Source organism: Myotis daubentonii, chromosome 17 (genome assembly GCF_963259705.1).
Source record: "Myotis daubentonii chromosome 17, mMyoDau2.1, whole genome shotgun sequence".
Classification (NCBI taxonomy): domain Eukaryota; kingdom Metazoa; phylum Chordata; class Mammalia; order Chiroptera; family Vespertilionidae; genus Myotis; species Myotis daubentonii.
Window position 1 is genome coordinate 28,725,591 of NC_081856.1, and position 15,347 is coordinate 28,740,937.

Consider the following 15,347-nt stretch of genomic DNA (forward strand, 5'->3'; position numbering starts at 1 on the left):
CGTGGTGTGACATTAGAGGCTGGGGGTGAAGGGTAGGCGAGAGGCACCGAGCATATAATGTGTGAGAGCTGGAAGAATATTTGTCCCTGGGTCTGGGGCAGGCCGTGACCTGCTGAACAACCCGGCCAGCAGATACCTCTCCAGAGACCCGGCAGGAGGATGTCCTGCATTGAAGGAGAGGAAGTTTGGGGGAATTGGGTTATGCTGACGTTTCATTCTGGGTTCTTGGGACAGCCTTCCCTCTCCACTCTCAGAGGACTCAGCGCCTCCACCTGAGTCCACCTGGGAGTCCCTGAGAAGGAGTGACAGGTAAGGACTCAGCGGGAGAAGCCACGCCTTGGTTTGAGGGCTGGGACTGAGGGACAAGGCCAGGGAGGGGGTGAAAGGGAAGGGGGCTCAGGCACATCCAGCGAGGGGACCACGGCGGGACACGCAGACCCAGCCGAAGTGCGGGTGGGAGCTCGCGGGGAAGGGCGAGTCCAGAGGAGAGGGCTGAGCCGGGTGGAGAGCCGGCGCCAGGGAAGCTGTCCCTGGGGCGACTTGCGCCCGGAGGAGGGAGGCGGGGAGAGTCCGAGCCCACCGGCTCCGGTGACCGCAGAGGCTGCGGCGCCTGGAACAGGTGAGCGCGCGGACCCCGCCCTGGCCCGGCCCGCGAGCCCGCCTCCTCCCGGCTGTCCGCGGCGCTCCGCTCCTCTGGGTTCCCCTGGCTTTGGGGTTTGGCAACTGGCAGCTGGCGTTTTCTCTCCCCTCCCCTCGTTCAGGCTCTCCTTCTTTTAGGTTGCTCCACCCCGCCCCGGATCCGGCGAGGGGGAACCGGCTGGGCTGCGGCTGCCAACTCGCGCCCAGCGCGCCCGCGAACGCCCGGAGCCGAGTCCCGCGCGCTGCCGCCTCCCCGCCGGGCGCCTGCTCCTCGCGCCCCCGGGCCCCGCGGCCTCCCCGCGCCACCCTTCCCCACTTTCCCCCCGGTTTTGCAATCACATGGCATTTTAAGAATGCCGGAAAGATGGCGGTAGCGGCGGCGGCGGCAGCGGCGGGGCCGGCGGGCGGGGGCGGCGGCCGGGCGCAGCGGAGCGGGCTGCTGGAAGTTTTGGTGCGGGATCGCTGGCACAAAGTTCTGGTGAACTTGAGCGAGGACGCCCTGGTTCTGAGCTGCGAGGAGGGCGCCGCGGCGTACAACGGCATCGGGACCGCCACCAATGGCTCGTTCTGCAGGGGCCCCGGGCACCCCGGCACGGGCGGCGCGCAGCCCCCCGACTCGCCGGCCGGAGTGCGCACCGCCTTCACCGACCTGCCCGAGCAGGTGCCCGAGTCCATCTCGAACCAGAAGCGTGGCGTGAAGGTGCTGAAGCAGGAGCTGGGCGGGCTGGGCATCAGCATCAAGGGGGGCAAGGAGAACAAGATGCCCATCCTCATCAGCAAAATCTTCAAGGGGCTGGCGGCGGACCAGACCCAAGCCCTGTACGTGGGCGACGCCATCCTGTCGGTGAACGGCGCCGACCTGCGGGACGCCACCCACGACGAGGCGGTGCAGGCGCTGAAGCGCGCGGGCAAGGAGGTGCTGCTGGAAGGTAAGGGGTTAACGCGGCGCGCGGGCCGTGCCAGGCGCGCACCCCCACTTCCCCTCCCGGGGCGCCCGCACTGGCGCCCGCAGGCTGTCACACCCCAGGGGGCCCGGGTGCTGTGGGTGACCTGGAGTTTTAACAACTTTTACCCACACGGGGGCAACTGGTCCCCTCCCTAGAGTCGTTCCAGGCTTTGACCCGGCAGGGGGGGTGTGAAAGGCCAGTGGTTCTTGAACTTCTACTACGCGCCAAACGCCGGATCCCGTGCTTAGTGCACCTTGCCTCATTGTAATCTGCAGATAATCCACGTGGAGTGCAGGGACGGGGAAGTGGCGCTGGCAAGGAAGGGCAGACAGAGAGAGAGAGTCACTATCCACGCTAGGAAGCTGGCTCACTGAGTAATCGCAGCCCTGATAGTTTTCCTCTTTGGCAGTTTCCTCCTCAGAAGCCTGGACAGCCCAGCGTAAAGGGCTGGATAACCAGGGGCCGGAGAGGGGTGGCAGCGTTTGAATGCTGGAACTCCCACCACCCTTCTCCACTGCCCTGCTTCCAACGAGGGAACTGGGGTTCTGGCTGGGGAGGTGCGCCAGGGGCTGGGAAGTGGGTTTTCTGCCTGCATTTTCCCGGGATTTTTCCAGAGGGAGGTGGAAACAACTTCGCATTTGTAAACAGTTTCCCCCTGCCTGTGCGGCATCTTAGAAACCACTCTCTTGAGCTGTGATGTCCCCAGGTCCCTCATCATTGAATGTGAATAAAATAGCTAGTGTGTTTTGTACCCATTTGTGGTTCTGTGGTGGTGGTGGTGGGGGGGGGGCGGGGGAGAAGGGCAGTAGGGTAGTAAGCAGATAATACGTCCCCTTTCCCGCCACAGCGGCATTTCTCACTGATCTCCGCCTCTCTGCCACTTAGCTGGCTTTGCCCATGCCTCTGTCAGCACCCACATTGTGTAATTATTTTATCTTTTTACCCAGCTTCTAACTGCAGATTGAGTTGTCTGGGGTCTCTCACTAAGTCATGGCCTAAATAAATGCATTTAGTATGGACTTAATAAACTGTAGTATGGACTGTTCACCAACTGTGGTGCTGGTGTGTGAAACTGAGAAAGTTCCCAGTTGGGAAACCAACTTTGGTACATGTGACAGCTGATGCAATCCCTGCCCACCACCTGGCCTAGACTACAGAGGGTTTTCCCCCTCTTATTTGTCTAGAGGAGCCGTGAGATGTCTTCATATTTAATTGCTACCCTGGATCCAGAAAGTGGAAGGCTGTTTGCTTTGGCTTGATGATTAACATAAGTAAACAGAAAAAAGTTTTCTCCAGTGTGTGTTGGTTTGTGTGACAAGGGGCAGGTGGGACCTGGCCCAGGTGTAGTTTGGACTCTAAACCGCTGGACACCTGCTCAGCTTGCAGTATTTACTGTAAAACATCAGGGGGACAAAGTCAGGTCATTCCTATTTCACTGCCCTTCGTTGTGGCCCTTCATTTCTTCTTGCTTTCCATTTAATGAATAATGACTTAGCTAATAGGTAAAAAAGTCTCTCACCCCCAAAGAGGAAGAAAAGGTGACTCCCTGCAGTTAGAAAATAAACATAAACAAAGAAAAAACAAAGTCAAGCAGTTATGTGACTTTTACTGATGCAGCAACTGAAAAGTGAGTTTTGTCAAAACTTCTACCATGACATTTTTACAACACGTTGTCATGTGTTGCAGGCAGGGCCTGTGGGGAAGACCTCTGGGCCTTCTTGACAAAAGCCACCTGGGCTCAGGGCAATGGTCTTATTTCCAGTCTAAGTTTTCAGAAATTGACTCCTATTAAGAGAACACGTAGAGGCCCCATTTGAATGAGTGTCCCTTATTCTGAGGCAAAGTGCTGGTCCTAGATGCGGTGGGAGTGATCATATACCATCAAGTCAGCTAGCACACGGCCTCTCTTTGTAGCTCGGCTTCGTACAGAAATCCCACCTGAAGGGGCTTGTCAGAACCACTGGGAGGGCTTGCCCACATTCTGAAATGCCATCTTGATTCCAGAATTTCTATCTAGGAAAAGCTTTGCAGGTGTAACCTCGAGGGACGAGAGGGCTAAAGGAGATATTTTAAAGATATATTCATATGGCAAATACACTTTTAAATTTAGATTTCTTTTTTTGCTTTGTTTATTGGGGGAGCTGATAGAAATTGGTGTAGTCCCTCAATGGCTGCCAGTACGCCCCCTAGTGGAGAGTCACTGCCTCTACTAGTGGGACGCCCCGTGACATGGAATGCTGAACAGCAAGTTTTAATGCCTGCCTCCTAGTCTGACATTCTGCCACAGAATCATCTTAATCTCCCTGAGCCTCAGTGTCTTCTGAAGATTGGGAATAAAGATACCCGGCTGGGCATGCTTACTTTACAGGGCTGCTGTATGGAAGAGCACTCTGAGAATAAAAGGAAAAACAACAACAACATGTATCAAATGCCTGCTGTGATTAGTTATCTTTACAATTCAAATCAAATGAAGATGCAATAGCCTCTTCTAAGGGATAATCCTTCCTTTTTTATTTACTAGATTTTATATTTCTTATTTTCATTCTAATTTATTTGTAGAATATGAAATTCTACAGAGTTGTCATATACAGAAGACCACTCTTCTGGGGAAAGAATCGTTCCAGTACTAATATTTCTTAAGCACTTACTATGTGTCAGGCTTCATTTGCATTCGTTCATGTTACCTTCTAGTAACTCCATGAGGCTCGCACTCTTGTTCCTTTTACTGATGAGAAAGCTAATGCTTACAGACAGTAGGTTATTTGTTTAAAGTAACATAGCTGAGAGGGCTCCAGGTCTGACATAAAAACTCATACTTGTAACCTCTGAAACTGATGCTCTGAGCTTCTGGGTGGAACTATGAACTTGGGTCAGTGGGAGCCTCATCAGTGATTGGGTCAGGGTATCTTCCCCACTCCTCAAATGTGCTCAAGTGCTTGGAACAGCCCTGAAAAGGAAATAGAAATTGTGTGGGCTACTCAGAAAGGAGGGACAGGAAAGAGAATTGAGCCTTAAAACCCTAATGCACCAAGTCTCTCTGGCTATGAAAATGGAGCTGTTTCTGTGTGACCCAACTTGACAATGAGACAGGGCCTCCATCATTGAACACAGGGCCAGCAAGGAGACTAGACAATAATTCAAACTTAAAATTGTGAATGAACTGTGCCAGTTAAGTCAGTGTTTAACTGAGTATTCAACAATGTTAGTATCAAACATCTTCACACTATGAACTCAATTCCCATGTTAGGGAGTGGGAGCAGGCACACTGCATGTAGCCATGCAGATATTGAACCCCTTAACTCCAGGGGTTACCATACACATAAGCCACCATGTGAATGGCACCCTCTGGGTTGGGCAGGGCACACCTACATAAACAGCCTCAGCAGCTCTGCATAGGGAAGGTAGGAGGTGTTGTTCCCCCCCCCCTTAGAATATTAATAAAATAGGAATTTGAAACATGTCAACCTGTTTGTAACTGAAGTTACAACAAAATTAGTTTCTCCATAACTGTGCCAAGATGAGGAGTACAGAATATTCTGGAAGATTCATATTGGGATATGGAGATTGGTTGGGGGTGGACAGAATCATCTCTGGGCCCAAAAAGTCTCCTTTGGAACTAACCCCGAAAAAGTGGAAACTCAAAGGAGAAAGTCAGAGACAATTGTTGACCATAACCCTGCACATCAAAGCTTTCCCCCCAGACTGCTCCCAGGAATGCTTGGCTGTTGAGCTGATCTAAGGTGTCTTTCACAATCACTTCCTCCAGTGGTGGAAGTGGGGATGGTGGGGCAGGGATGTGGGGTGCAAGGAAAGGGCAGTGATTTTGCCGGCATAAAGCCTCAGGATTGGGATGAGAATTTGATCTTTAAAGAATCTTACTTTGTATGGATACACAGATTCTTAAAGAACACCCAAGAACTCTGGAATTAGAGTCTTGAAACTTGGATTATTTATCTTTTAACTCACAGTTACTCTTTTTACAAGATGCTGTATGTCTTTAGGCCTTGATTTTCTTCATTAGAAAGCGAGGTGGCTGGGGTAAGCCACATGTAAACCTTATTTCACCTCAAATCCTATCAATTCACACCCAGAATATATATTTATTTTTTTCCATTTTAGAATTTCACAAATCACATAAGCAAACTCTAATTTAAATTTAAAAATCAAGGTAATGCCCTATTACTATTATACTTTTAACATAAACATGATGGAGAAACTATTGTTTGAAAAGCTTTAGTAGAAAAATGCATGACACAACTACACCAGAGGTCATAGTGAAGGAGACAGACGCTAGTCCTTGTTTGTAAAATCACCATCAATGCGCGGCTACAGATGAAGATGGGTAGGAGGCTGAGCTGTCGTTTGGGATCTGGTAAAAGCTTGCACTGTTAAGTGACTGCCCCTGATGTTGCAAGATGTCTAGAATTCCTGGCTCCTATCACTAAATGCTAGTAGTATACCAACCTCCCATCCCCTTACCCTCTAAAGTGCTTCCGCAAATTTCTGAACTGCTAGTGGAGAGGGGTGGATTGGCCCTTCACCCTCTTGAGAATCAGTGTTCTATAAGAATGCTAATATTACCTTGCCAGTTCATAATGTCTAACTTTTTGCAAACTCTTTTTTTACATACGTAATAATAGCTAACACTTACCTAATACTGACATTGTGCCAAATGCCATTCCAAGCACTTTACATAGATAAATCAGGGGTCCTCAAACTACGGCCCGCGGGCCACATGCAAATACAAATATTGTATTTGTTCCCATTTTGTTTTTTTACTTCAAAATAAGATATGTGCAATGTGCATAGGAATTTGTTCATAGTTTTTTTTTTTTTAAACTATAGTCCGGCCCTCCAACCGTCTGAGGAACAGTGAACTGGCCCCCTGTTTAAAAAGTTTGAGGACCTCTGGACTAAATCATTGATTCTCACAATGACCCAACACTATCAGTATGTCTATTTTACAGATGAGAAAACAGAGGCACTGATTGGTTAAGTCACTTGCCAAAGAAACACAGTGCAGAGGCTGAGAGTCAAACACAGCCCATATAAAAGAAGCAGATCAGGGATCCTTATCCTCAGTGAGGATTAGGAGAGTGAAGCGCCTAGAGGGGCAATGATTTGTCTCAATTAGGGCTTCTACTTTCTTGTTTGGAATCTTAGTTTATGATGGCCATTATAACAAATTACAGTAGTCCTCCCTTATCTACAGTTTCACTTTCTATGGTTTCAGTAACCGACAGTCAGCCATGGTTTGAAAGTATTAAATGGAAAATTCCAGAAATAACAATGCATGAGTTTCAAATTGCACACCATTCTGAGTAGCATCAATGACAACTACTAACATCAGGATTGACAAGCCACTTTTACAGTTATGCGCTGGTAACCCTGTGAAGGTCATTATTATCACCTTCATTATAATCATCATCACTTTTATCATCATCATCATCGCTATTTTATAGGGAAAAAAGAAGTTTTAGGCTCATAGATATTAAGTGACCTACTTGTGAGCAGTGTATGTATGAGTCAAGACTTTTAGTTGTGTTTGACAGTGACCCAACTCAAAAGGAGGAACGTAGGAGAAAAGTTCAAGGACCCCCTGAGTGTCAGGGACAGCTGGGTCCAGGTGTCTCATCACCTTTGTTTCTCTCCCCTCTTAGTGGGAGACGCCCAGCAGCAGGGCTAGTGTGTCTAATAGGAAAAACAGGAGTTCCCTTATCTGCTGTTTCCCATTCCTCAGTTTTAGTTATGCATGGTCAACCATGGTCCAGAAATATTCAATGGAAAATACCAGATGAGAACAATTCATCCATTTTAAATTGTGCGTCATTCTGAGTAGCGTGATGAGATCTCTCCTCTGTACAACCGGGTATGTGAGTCATCCCTTGATCCAGCATCTCCGAGCTGTAGATGGCTCCCACCCATTAGTCACTTAGTACTTAGATTAGTCTTGGTTATCAAATCCACTGTCGTGGTATTACAGTCCTTGTCACATTTATGTTACTTAATCATGGCCCCAGAGTGTAAGAATAGTGATGCAGGCCATTCTTGGATATGCTAACAAGAAGCCATAAAGTGCTTCCTTTAAGTGAAAAGGTGAAAGTTCTTGACTTAATAATGAAAGAAAAAAAATCATATGCTGAGGTGAGTAAGAACGAACCTTCTATCTATGAAATTGTGAGGAAGGACAAAGAAATTCATGCTAGTTTGCTCTCACACCGCAAACTGCAAAGGTTATGGCCACAGGACACGATTAAATACTTAAGATGGAAAAGGCATTAAATTTGTGGGTGGAAGACATGACATTGTCATGCTCCATGATCCTCCCTCTGATATCACAGTGCCACGAGGGCAGTGCACGTGTCACGCTGTGGCTATAACATAGTGTGGCTATGCAGGCAGAAGGTGACCTTCAGACCTTGCCAAGGGGCAAGGCTCTTGTCAAATGACCCTGCTCCCTGTGCCCACTCAGCTGCCCTGCTACTCAGCCCCTTGACCCTGAATTATTCTTAGGAGCACCTTCCTGAGCAAGACTTGGGTTTGTAGAGTGGCTTCACTGGCATTAGATTTTTGTCACAGTGGTCCCTTCTTTCTCTGTGGGTGGTTCCATTGGTATTGTGATCTCCCTTTTGTACAGGAGGAAATGGAAGTGCTAGAGTTTAGGGGCTTTATCTGCAGTTACCTTGTGAATGAGGGAGCTGGACATTAGATTATCTCACACCCCATCAAGCTCTTCCTGCCACATACTACACAATTGCAAGAATCATGCCGTGGACAGAAAGAAGTCTAGAAGGTACCAGGTGTGGCCTCTGATTTCAGGGAGCTTCCAGTCAGTCATTCACGAGGTGGGGCTTATGAGGCTGATTCTGAATTACTTGAGATTAGTAAAACAAATAGTGTGATTTTTTACCCTACCATATATAGCATAGTACCTGGCACATGTTAGGCTGTTAAAATGTGTTAAAAAAGGGGGGAGGACCGATGGAAGGAAGGAAGGAAGGAAGGAAGGAAGGAAGGAAGGAAGGAAGGAAGGAAGGAAGGAAGGAAGGAAAGAAGGGAAAGAGGGAAGGAGGGAGGAAGGGAAGGAGGGAGACAGGGAGGTAATGTAGCATTGAATGATCCTTTTTTTATGACTTCCACCCTCCACCACTTATACTGTTGGACGATGGTGATAAACCTAATGAAAGTGATACCTTGCTCCGGAGAGAAGAGAAAGAAGTGAGTTTATAGACCTAGGAAGCACTTCCTTAACGTAGACCAGTCTTGAAAGACAGTTGACAGAAGAGAGCCAGGCATGAATTTAAAAGTTATGGGAAAAGCTAATTATCTTTTTAATGGTATATGTAGAACCACCTTTCCTTTGCCCCCCTGAGGCTCAGGGACCTACAGTCTGAACATGTAAGAACGCTTTCTACCCGAGGAGATGAAAACTGTCTGCTTAGATATTTTAATTGTTTCTTTTCCAAGGTTAGGTATCAGCCTGAGAATTCAGACCATATTCCTTAAGTGAAGGTGATGTGTTCAATTCTGTTTCCGCCGTGGTGGGTAATGCTCTTCCCGTTCAGTGGTGCGTTTTAGCTGTCACCCCGTAGAGTGTGCATTAAAAATAACTCGCTACACGGGGCTCCGCATTTGTGAAAGGCGTCTAGCTACCAGTGGTCTGTTCGGGGGAGGGAAATTTTTCTTCAGGAGCTAGTAGCCTACTAAGAATTCTATTTCAAATGATGCGTTTCCAAGCAGTTAATGTTAAAGAAAAGCCAGAATTTCCTCTGCATTTATACCAAGTGTTTTATATACCAAACCTCATTACCCACTTCACTGGTTTTGATCTATAATAAGGCTTGCCTTCAGCTCTGGCCTGCAGAGTGGGACTTAAGAGAAAATATGGAATATACACCACAAAGTACGTGTCCTCACAGACCCGGGCAAATGAGCCCCACTCCCAAAGTGGGATAGACAAGGGAAAAAGTTAACGATTGATGGTTATTATCATGGAAGTGAAAAAGATGACCCATACTTTTGCTGTTTAAACTACCTCTTCCTGCGGTTTGAAGCATCTTTCTTAGCATGTGGATAAATGTGCAAAGATCTATCTCAGCTTGGACGGGTTGCTTGCTGAGCATCAATGAAATCGACATATCTAGTGTGTTTGCATTACTGTTCACATTGTTTCTTTCCATGGCAATTTTTTTTTTTAAATCTAAGCAGTATTATGCAGTGGTTTAGAGGATGGGCCTTACAGTTACTTTGTCTGGGCTTAAATTCTTGTTCTAGCTCTTTCTATCTGTGTGATCTGTGCAAGTTCCTTAAATTACAAGCCTCAATTTCTTAATCAGTAGGCTCATTCTGAGTAGTGATTATGTATGTAAAGTGGTTAGCTCATTGCCTGGAACACAGTAAGCACTCAATAATTACTATAGAATATGTCACATCTTATGCTTAGCTAAGTATTATTTTCAGAGAGAGGGTTCAACCATATGTTATAGGAAGTCTACTGGGGGTACAAGAGATGCTTTGGGAATTGCTATGTTAGGGAACCAAGTGATATAACTGATGGCCTGGTTCTTCTGCCTATAGGGGTGAATTATGATCTAACAAGGGTGTATTTCATTGATGATTTTTAGGAGTATCAGATGTTTTCCATCAACCCAACCACAGTATAGGCTGCTGTGGCTTTTGGTGAGCAAATGTGAACTATGTCTTAAAGTGCTGATATGCAGGAACATACCGAAAAGTGTTTTGTGAAGGGAAAGCTGGTGGGTCAGGAATTTAACCTACACAGCAAAATTCAAAATTCTCCGAAACATTTGCTAGTCATTAGAGGAATGTGGATATCTTATTAGCCAAAAGAAGCCCAATGCTTCTTTTATTAAAAATGTAAAATATTGACATAACTGTTACTAAGCCAGCATTAAATTGTCGCTTTTTTAATTCTATTAATTAGTATTGTATTTCATGGAACCTTGGAGGCCATCCGATGGAAGATAGATCATGGTTCATGTAACCTTAAGAAAGCGAAAAGGTCTAAGATGGAGAATCATATACGAAACCTGCTTACATTTGGGAGGCCCAAAGGCTGTCTCTTCTGTGCAGGAATAAATGAAAAATAAACCCATCACACAGAAAGGAACAGCAAACAAACTCACACCTCTCAAATTTGCTACTGGTAAAAGGAAGAAAAATGATATTGTCCAAGATTTTGAACTGCAAGTTGGTTCTAATAAATATTTAGGTCTGAATTTCCAACGTCAGTGTGAATTTGAAAAAATACTTACGCAGATAATTCAATCTAAAGTGTTCTCAGGTTAGGAGGGCCCAGATGAACAATAGGACCAGTTATAAAGACTTTCTGCAAGAACTCGGCTTTCCATCCAAGCCTGCAGTGATTATAAGACACATTTCCCACATCAGAGAAGATAAAATATTAAATAAACAGGCAGTTTGAGTTGATGAGATACGGTGTACCATAATGACACAAGTAGTCATTGAAATACATTTTCTTTTAAGTGTTTGTAAGGTCAGACCTTATTGGTACAAGGAAGCAAGAGTTACAGAGGAATGAGATGAACCACTTGCTCTTCTAAAATAGAATAGTCCAGAGGGGAGGCAGGTGTAAAGTAATAAATTACTTTTATGTAAAATACCAATCAATTTTATTGCAACAATAATAATAGTAACAGTAAGTTATAAAGGAGCAAATGCTGTAACAGAACTTTGGAATACTAAGGATATATGAGATGGAAAGGAATGCTCCACAGAAGAGTGACTTATGCAGTAGGATTATGTAAGCAAAGTGAAATTTAAAATTTAGGTAGTTATTTGGCTATTTCAGGGCCTGCATTTCAAATGCTTTCATCTGAAACATCCTTTTATCGGCAAGATTATCAAGGTTAATGACTTCACATTTTGCTTGCAATATTCATATACTGTCCTCTGTTTTCTACTTCATTTTAGAATTTGCCTAAATCAAAATAATATATGCTTACAGCATTCCTTTGCCTTCCCTTCCCCATACCATTTCTCCTGCTTCACATAATGTTAAATTGTATATTCTAATATTAAAATAGATATTTTCATATTAAAATATTATAATGGTAGTATAGGTATATTATTTATATTAAATATATATCTACATATCACGTATTGTTCATATATTATAATATATATTCTAATATTCTAAATAATATGCCTATACTGCTATCTTGATATATCACTGCCAGCCATTATTAGCCAAATCAGCCTATGTTGATAAAATTATGATTATGCCAGTATCATTCCATTTTTCAGCCAAGTAATATTCTATGATCAGGTTTCTTGCATTTACTAATAGCGTCTCTTTTTTTCTATGTGCTTAATTTTCTTATGCCTATCTCAAGTTTGTTTTTCCAAAGTGCAGTATCAGATTTATCAAGTCTCTAACAATAATGTTTTTTTCAAATGCTCACACATAACAAATAATCTACCCATTCTATTTTTTTTTCTTGGAATCCTGCCACTCTGAACTGGCTCACTCCTGGCCAGGTGCATAGCCATTTCCCTCAGGTTGCCCTTGGCTTTCTCCTGGGTCTCTTTTCCTGGACTCACTGTCACCTTTACTTTTGGTTTACTCCCTCGTTTTGCTGGAGCACATTCTTTTTAAAAAATATATTGTTATTGATTTCAGAGAGGAAGGAAGAGGGAGAGAGAGATAGAAACATCAATGCTGAGAGAGAATCATTGATCGGCTGCCTCCTGCACACCCCCTACTGGGGATCGAGTCTGCAACCTGGGCATGTGCCCTTGCCCGGAATCAAACCTGGGACCCTTTAGTCCGCAGGCTGACGTTCTATCCACTGGAGCACATTTTTGAGTAGCTTCCTGAGAAAGAATATTTGGGAGGTGAATGTCTGAAGCTATCTATTCTCTCATTGGATTGATACTTTGGGTATGATGGTCTAAGTTTGCTATCATTTTCCCTCGGCAGTTTTCAGAGTTGCTGGGGCCATGGTGCGCTGGAGTGAGCAGAGATTATCTAAGGTGGGCAACTGAAGTTCTTGTTGCCATTTGGAAGGGATCTCTTTCCTGTTTTGCCTCGAGTCTCTGGGTCTTGTGGACTGATTTTCCTTTATTGGTGCTTTGGAGCACACAGAACACATGAACAGCACACCTCTCTTTTCATAACGCTATTTCTGTTATGGCAACAAAGAAACTGTCGAGTCACAGAGTGACAGTCCAGAGCTTAGACTGGGCATGAGCAAAGTAGACAAACTAGCTTTGTGACCTTGGGCAAGAGCCTTATGGTGAAGAATTCCATCTTATCACTGGTAATATGAGGATAACAGTGTACTTCCATAAAGGATTGAGGTGAGAATTAAAAGAGTTAATACCGAACCTGATACAGTATCTGGCACTAAGAGTTTTAAGTGTGTTGGTTGTTATATTTCTCTTCCTGCACTAGACAAAATGATGCTAAGAAATGGAATTAGATCTTGCTCATCTTAACATCTTCAGTAAACCAAACAGAACTGACCCATTAGCAGTTGTTTGTACTGACTGTAAAGTAATAGACATGGCATTGGGTAAACAAATACTTAAGAATGTCTCCTGACCATAGGGCTTTATTATATCAATCCTGGTTGAAACAGGGCCTAAATGAACAATGCCCACTGTGCCATCCTGATCCTTACTTTGAACACGTGGAAAACAGAATTTTGAAATGGATTTACTGGGTTTCAAATATTTTACAATATTTATACGGGTACATTTTCTTTTAAATTATAACTTGTATCCCATAATCATTATCCCTCATTTTGATGGAAAATGTCCTCCAAAAATATCTCTTTGCCTCAATAATTATAAAATGCCAGAAGACCACATTCCCAGTATGGTACACTTATCATCTGTATTTATCTGGGGAAGACGGGGGGGATGAGTATGACTTTATAACTGTTTCAAATACTAAATAAATTGTGTGTCCTCTGAAAATGAGAATTATCTGAAAGAAGAAACTTTTTAAAGAACGTATCTCAGACACTGATTTTTAAAATTCCATTCTCAGCAACTTAATTTTTCAGGTGTGTTTATGTTTATATATTTGTGTGCACATAATGTAAACCATGCACACAAAATATACTTTGGGAACATCGAAAGTTTACCTGATACAGTGGTAAAGACAGAACACACATAAAAACCACATACATGGAAAACACATCCATGGAAAATGCTCAGGACACGATCGGACAGCTTTGCTGAATGAGTGTTAGAGATAGTTTGTGCTATACACATAATGAGGGAGGAAGCTGAAAGCTGGGGCCAGTGAGGAATGCTTTTGCAGAGCCAGCGCCTGAACTGGACCCAGAGTAACTCATTCTTGTCTGCCACAGCCTACTTCCATGCCAGCCCTTCCCACCAGGGGGAACAGTCAGATTCTTGGGGGCAGGTCCCACTGGAGCTCCCACTTCACATGTTTTCCTGCCCATGTTTCATATTGAGAGCTGTTTTATTGATTTTTTTTTTATCTCTCCTCTTCAGTCTTTCTACCACAGTTACAGATTTCACCCCTTGTTTTAAGTTGAATGTGCCCCCTCCCAATTCACATGTTGAAGTCCTAACGTCCAATAATTCAGAATGTGACATTTGGAAATAGGATTGTTGCAGATGTCAGTAGTCACGATGAGGTCGAAGTAGAGTAGGGTGAGCCCCCTATTCCAGTATGAGCTGTACTCTTATGGAAACGGGAAATTTGGGTACACACGGACACACACACACACACACACACACACACACACACACACACACCACCTTTTGAACACGAAGGCAGAGATCTGGGTGATGCTTCAACAAGCCAAGGAACTCCGAAGTTTGCCAGCAAACCACCAGCAGTTGGAGAGAGAGGCACGGAACAGATTCTTCCATACAGTTCTCAGAAGGAACCAGCCCTGCTGACCCCTTGATTTCAGACTCTGGCCTCCAGAACTGGGAGAGAAGGGTTTTCTGTTAAGTCGCCCAGCGTGTGGTGTTTGTTATGGCAGCTCTAGCACATGCATACACTTTCTATAGCAGGTTTTAGGATAAACTTGATGGAAATTTAGCAAGGAGTTTAAGGGGTGAGTGCATAGTAATTGAATTCTAGCACATTTTTCTTTGTCAAATGTCTAATGTGATACCATTTGACTTTCCTAAGTGTTAAGGTAAATTCCTCATCACCTCTGGGCATGTGAGTCAGCACCGAAGAGGGTGGGGCCATGACTAGGGTATTGCTGGTTGATCTGTGTTCATGAAATAGGTGGGGATTAAGCTCTCTGTTATGTTACATAACCTTGCTATACAGACTGTTACTTGGGAGCAATTTCTCTACTTTCTGGATGAGTCAAACCCTGATATCCATGCTATTGAAATCATTAATATAGTTCCCTCAAATCTTCACATGTAGGGCTGCTGGATATATTACAGTTATTTGATACAAATAATTGTTCTCAGTGGAAGTATGTCCAACATATTTCATGAGACATACTTATGCTAAAAAAAAAAAAAAATCTGCTGCTAATCGCTAATCTAAAAGTCAAATTTAACTGGGCATCCTGTGCTCTTATTTGCCAAAGCTGACAACCTTATTTCCATGGCTTTCGAAATTGTAGCCCTCAGCCAGCCAGCGACAGAACCACCAGTCACTAGAGATAGGCTAATCAGAGGGTGAATCATTAGAAAATAGTTTTATGGAGATAAAAATAAATCCAGAAGTGGCCCTGGACAGAGATAGTCCAGTTGGTTAGAGCATCATCC

General features: G+C 44.5%; 1 protein-coding gene across 1 annotated transcript in view; it reads left to right on the top strand.

Moving 5' to 3' along the window:
* Window positions 1-209: 209 nt before the first annotated feature.
* SNTB1 (syntrophin beta 1) overlaps window positions 210-15,347 on the top strand; it is a 196,726-nt gene continuing 181,588 nt past the window's right edge. Inside the window, exons 1-2 of the mRNA XM_059671804.1 lie at window positions 210-309; window positions 778-1,568. Of these exons, the coding sequence (XP_059527787.1) occupies window positions 1,004-1,568 (565 nt within the window). The 5' untranslated portion in view covers window positions 210-309; window positions 778-1,003. The remainder of the gene's footprint in view (window positions 310-777; window positions 1,569-15,347) is intronic.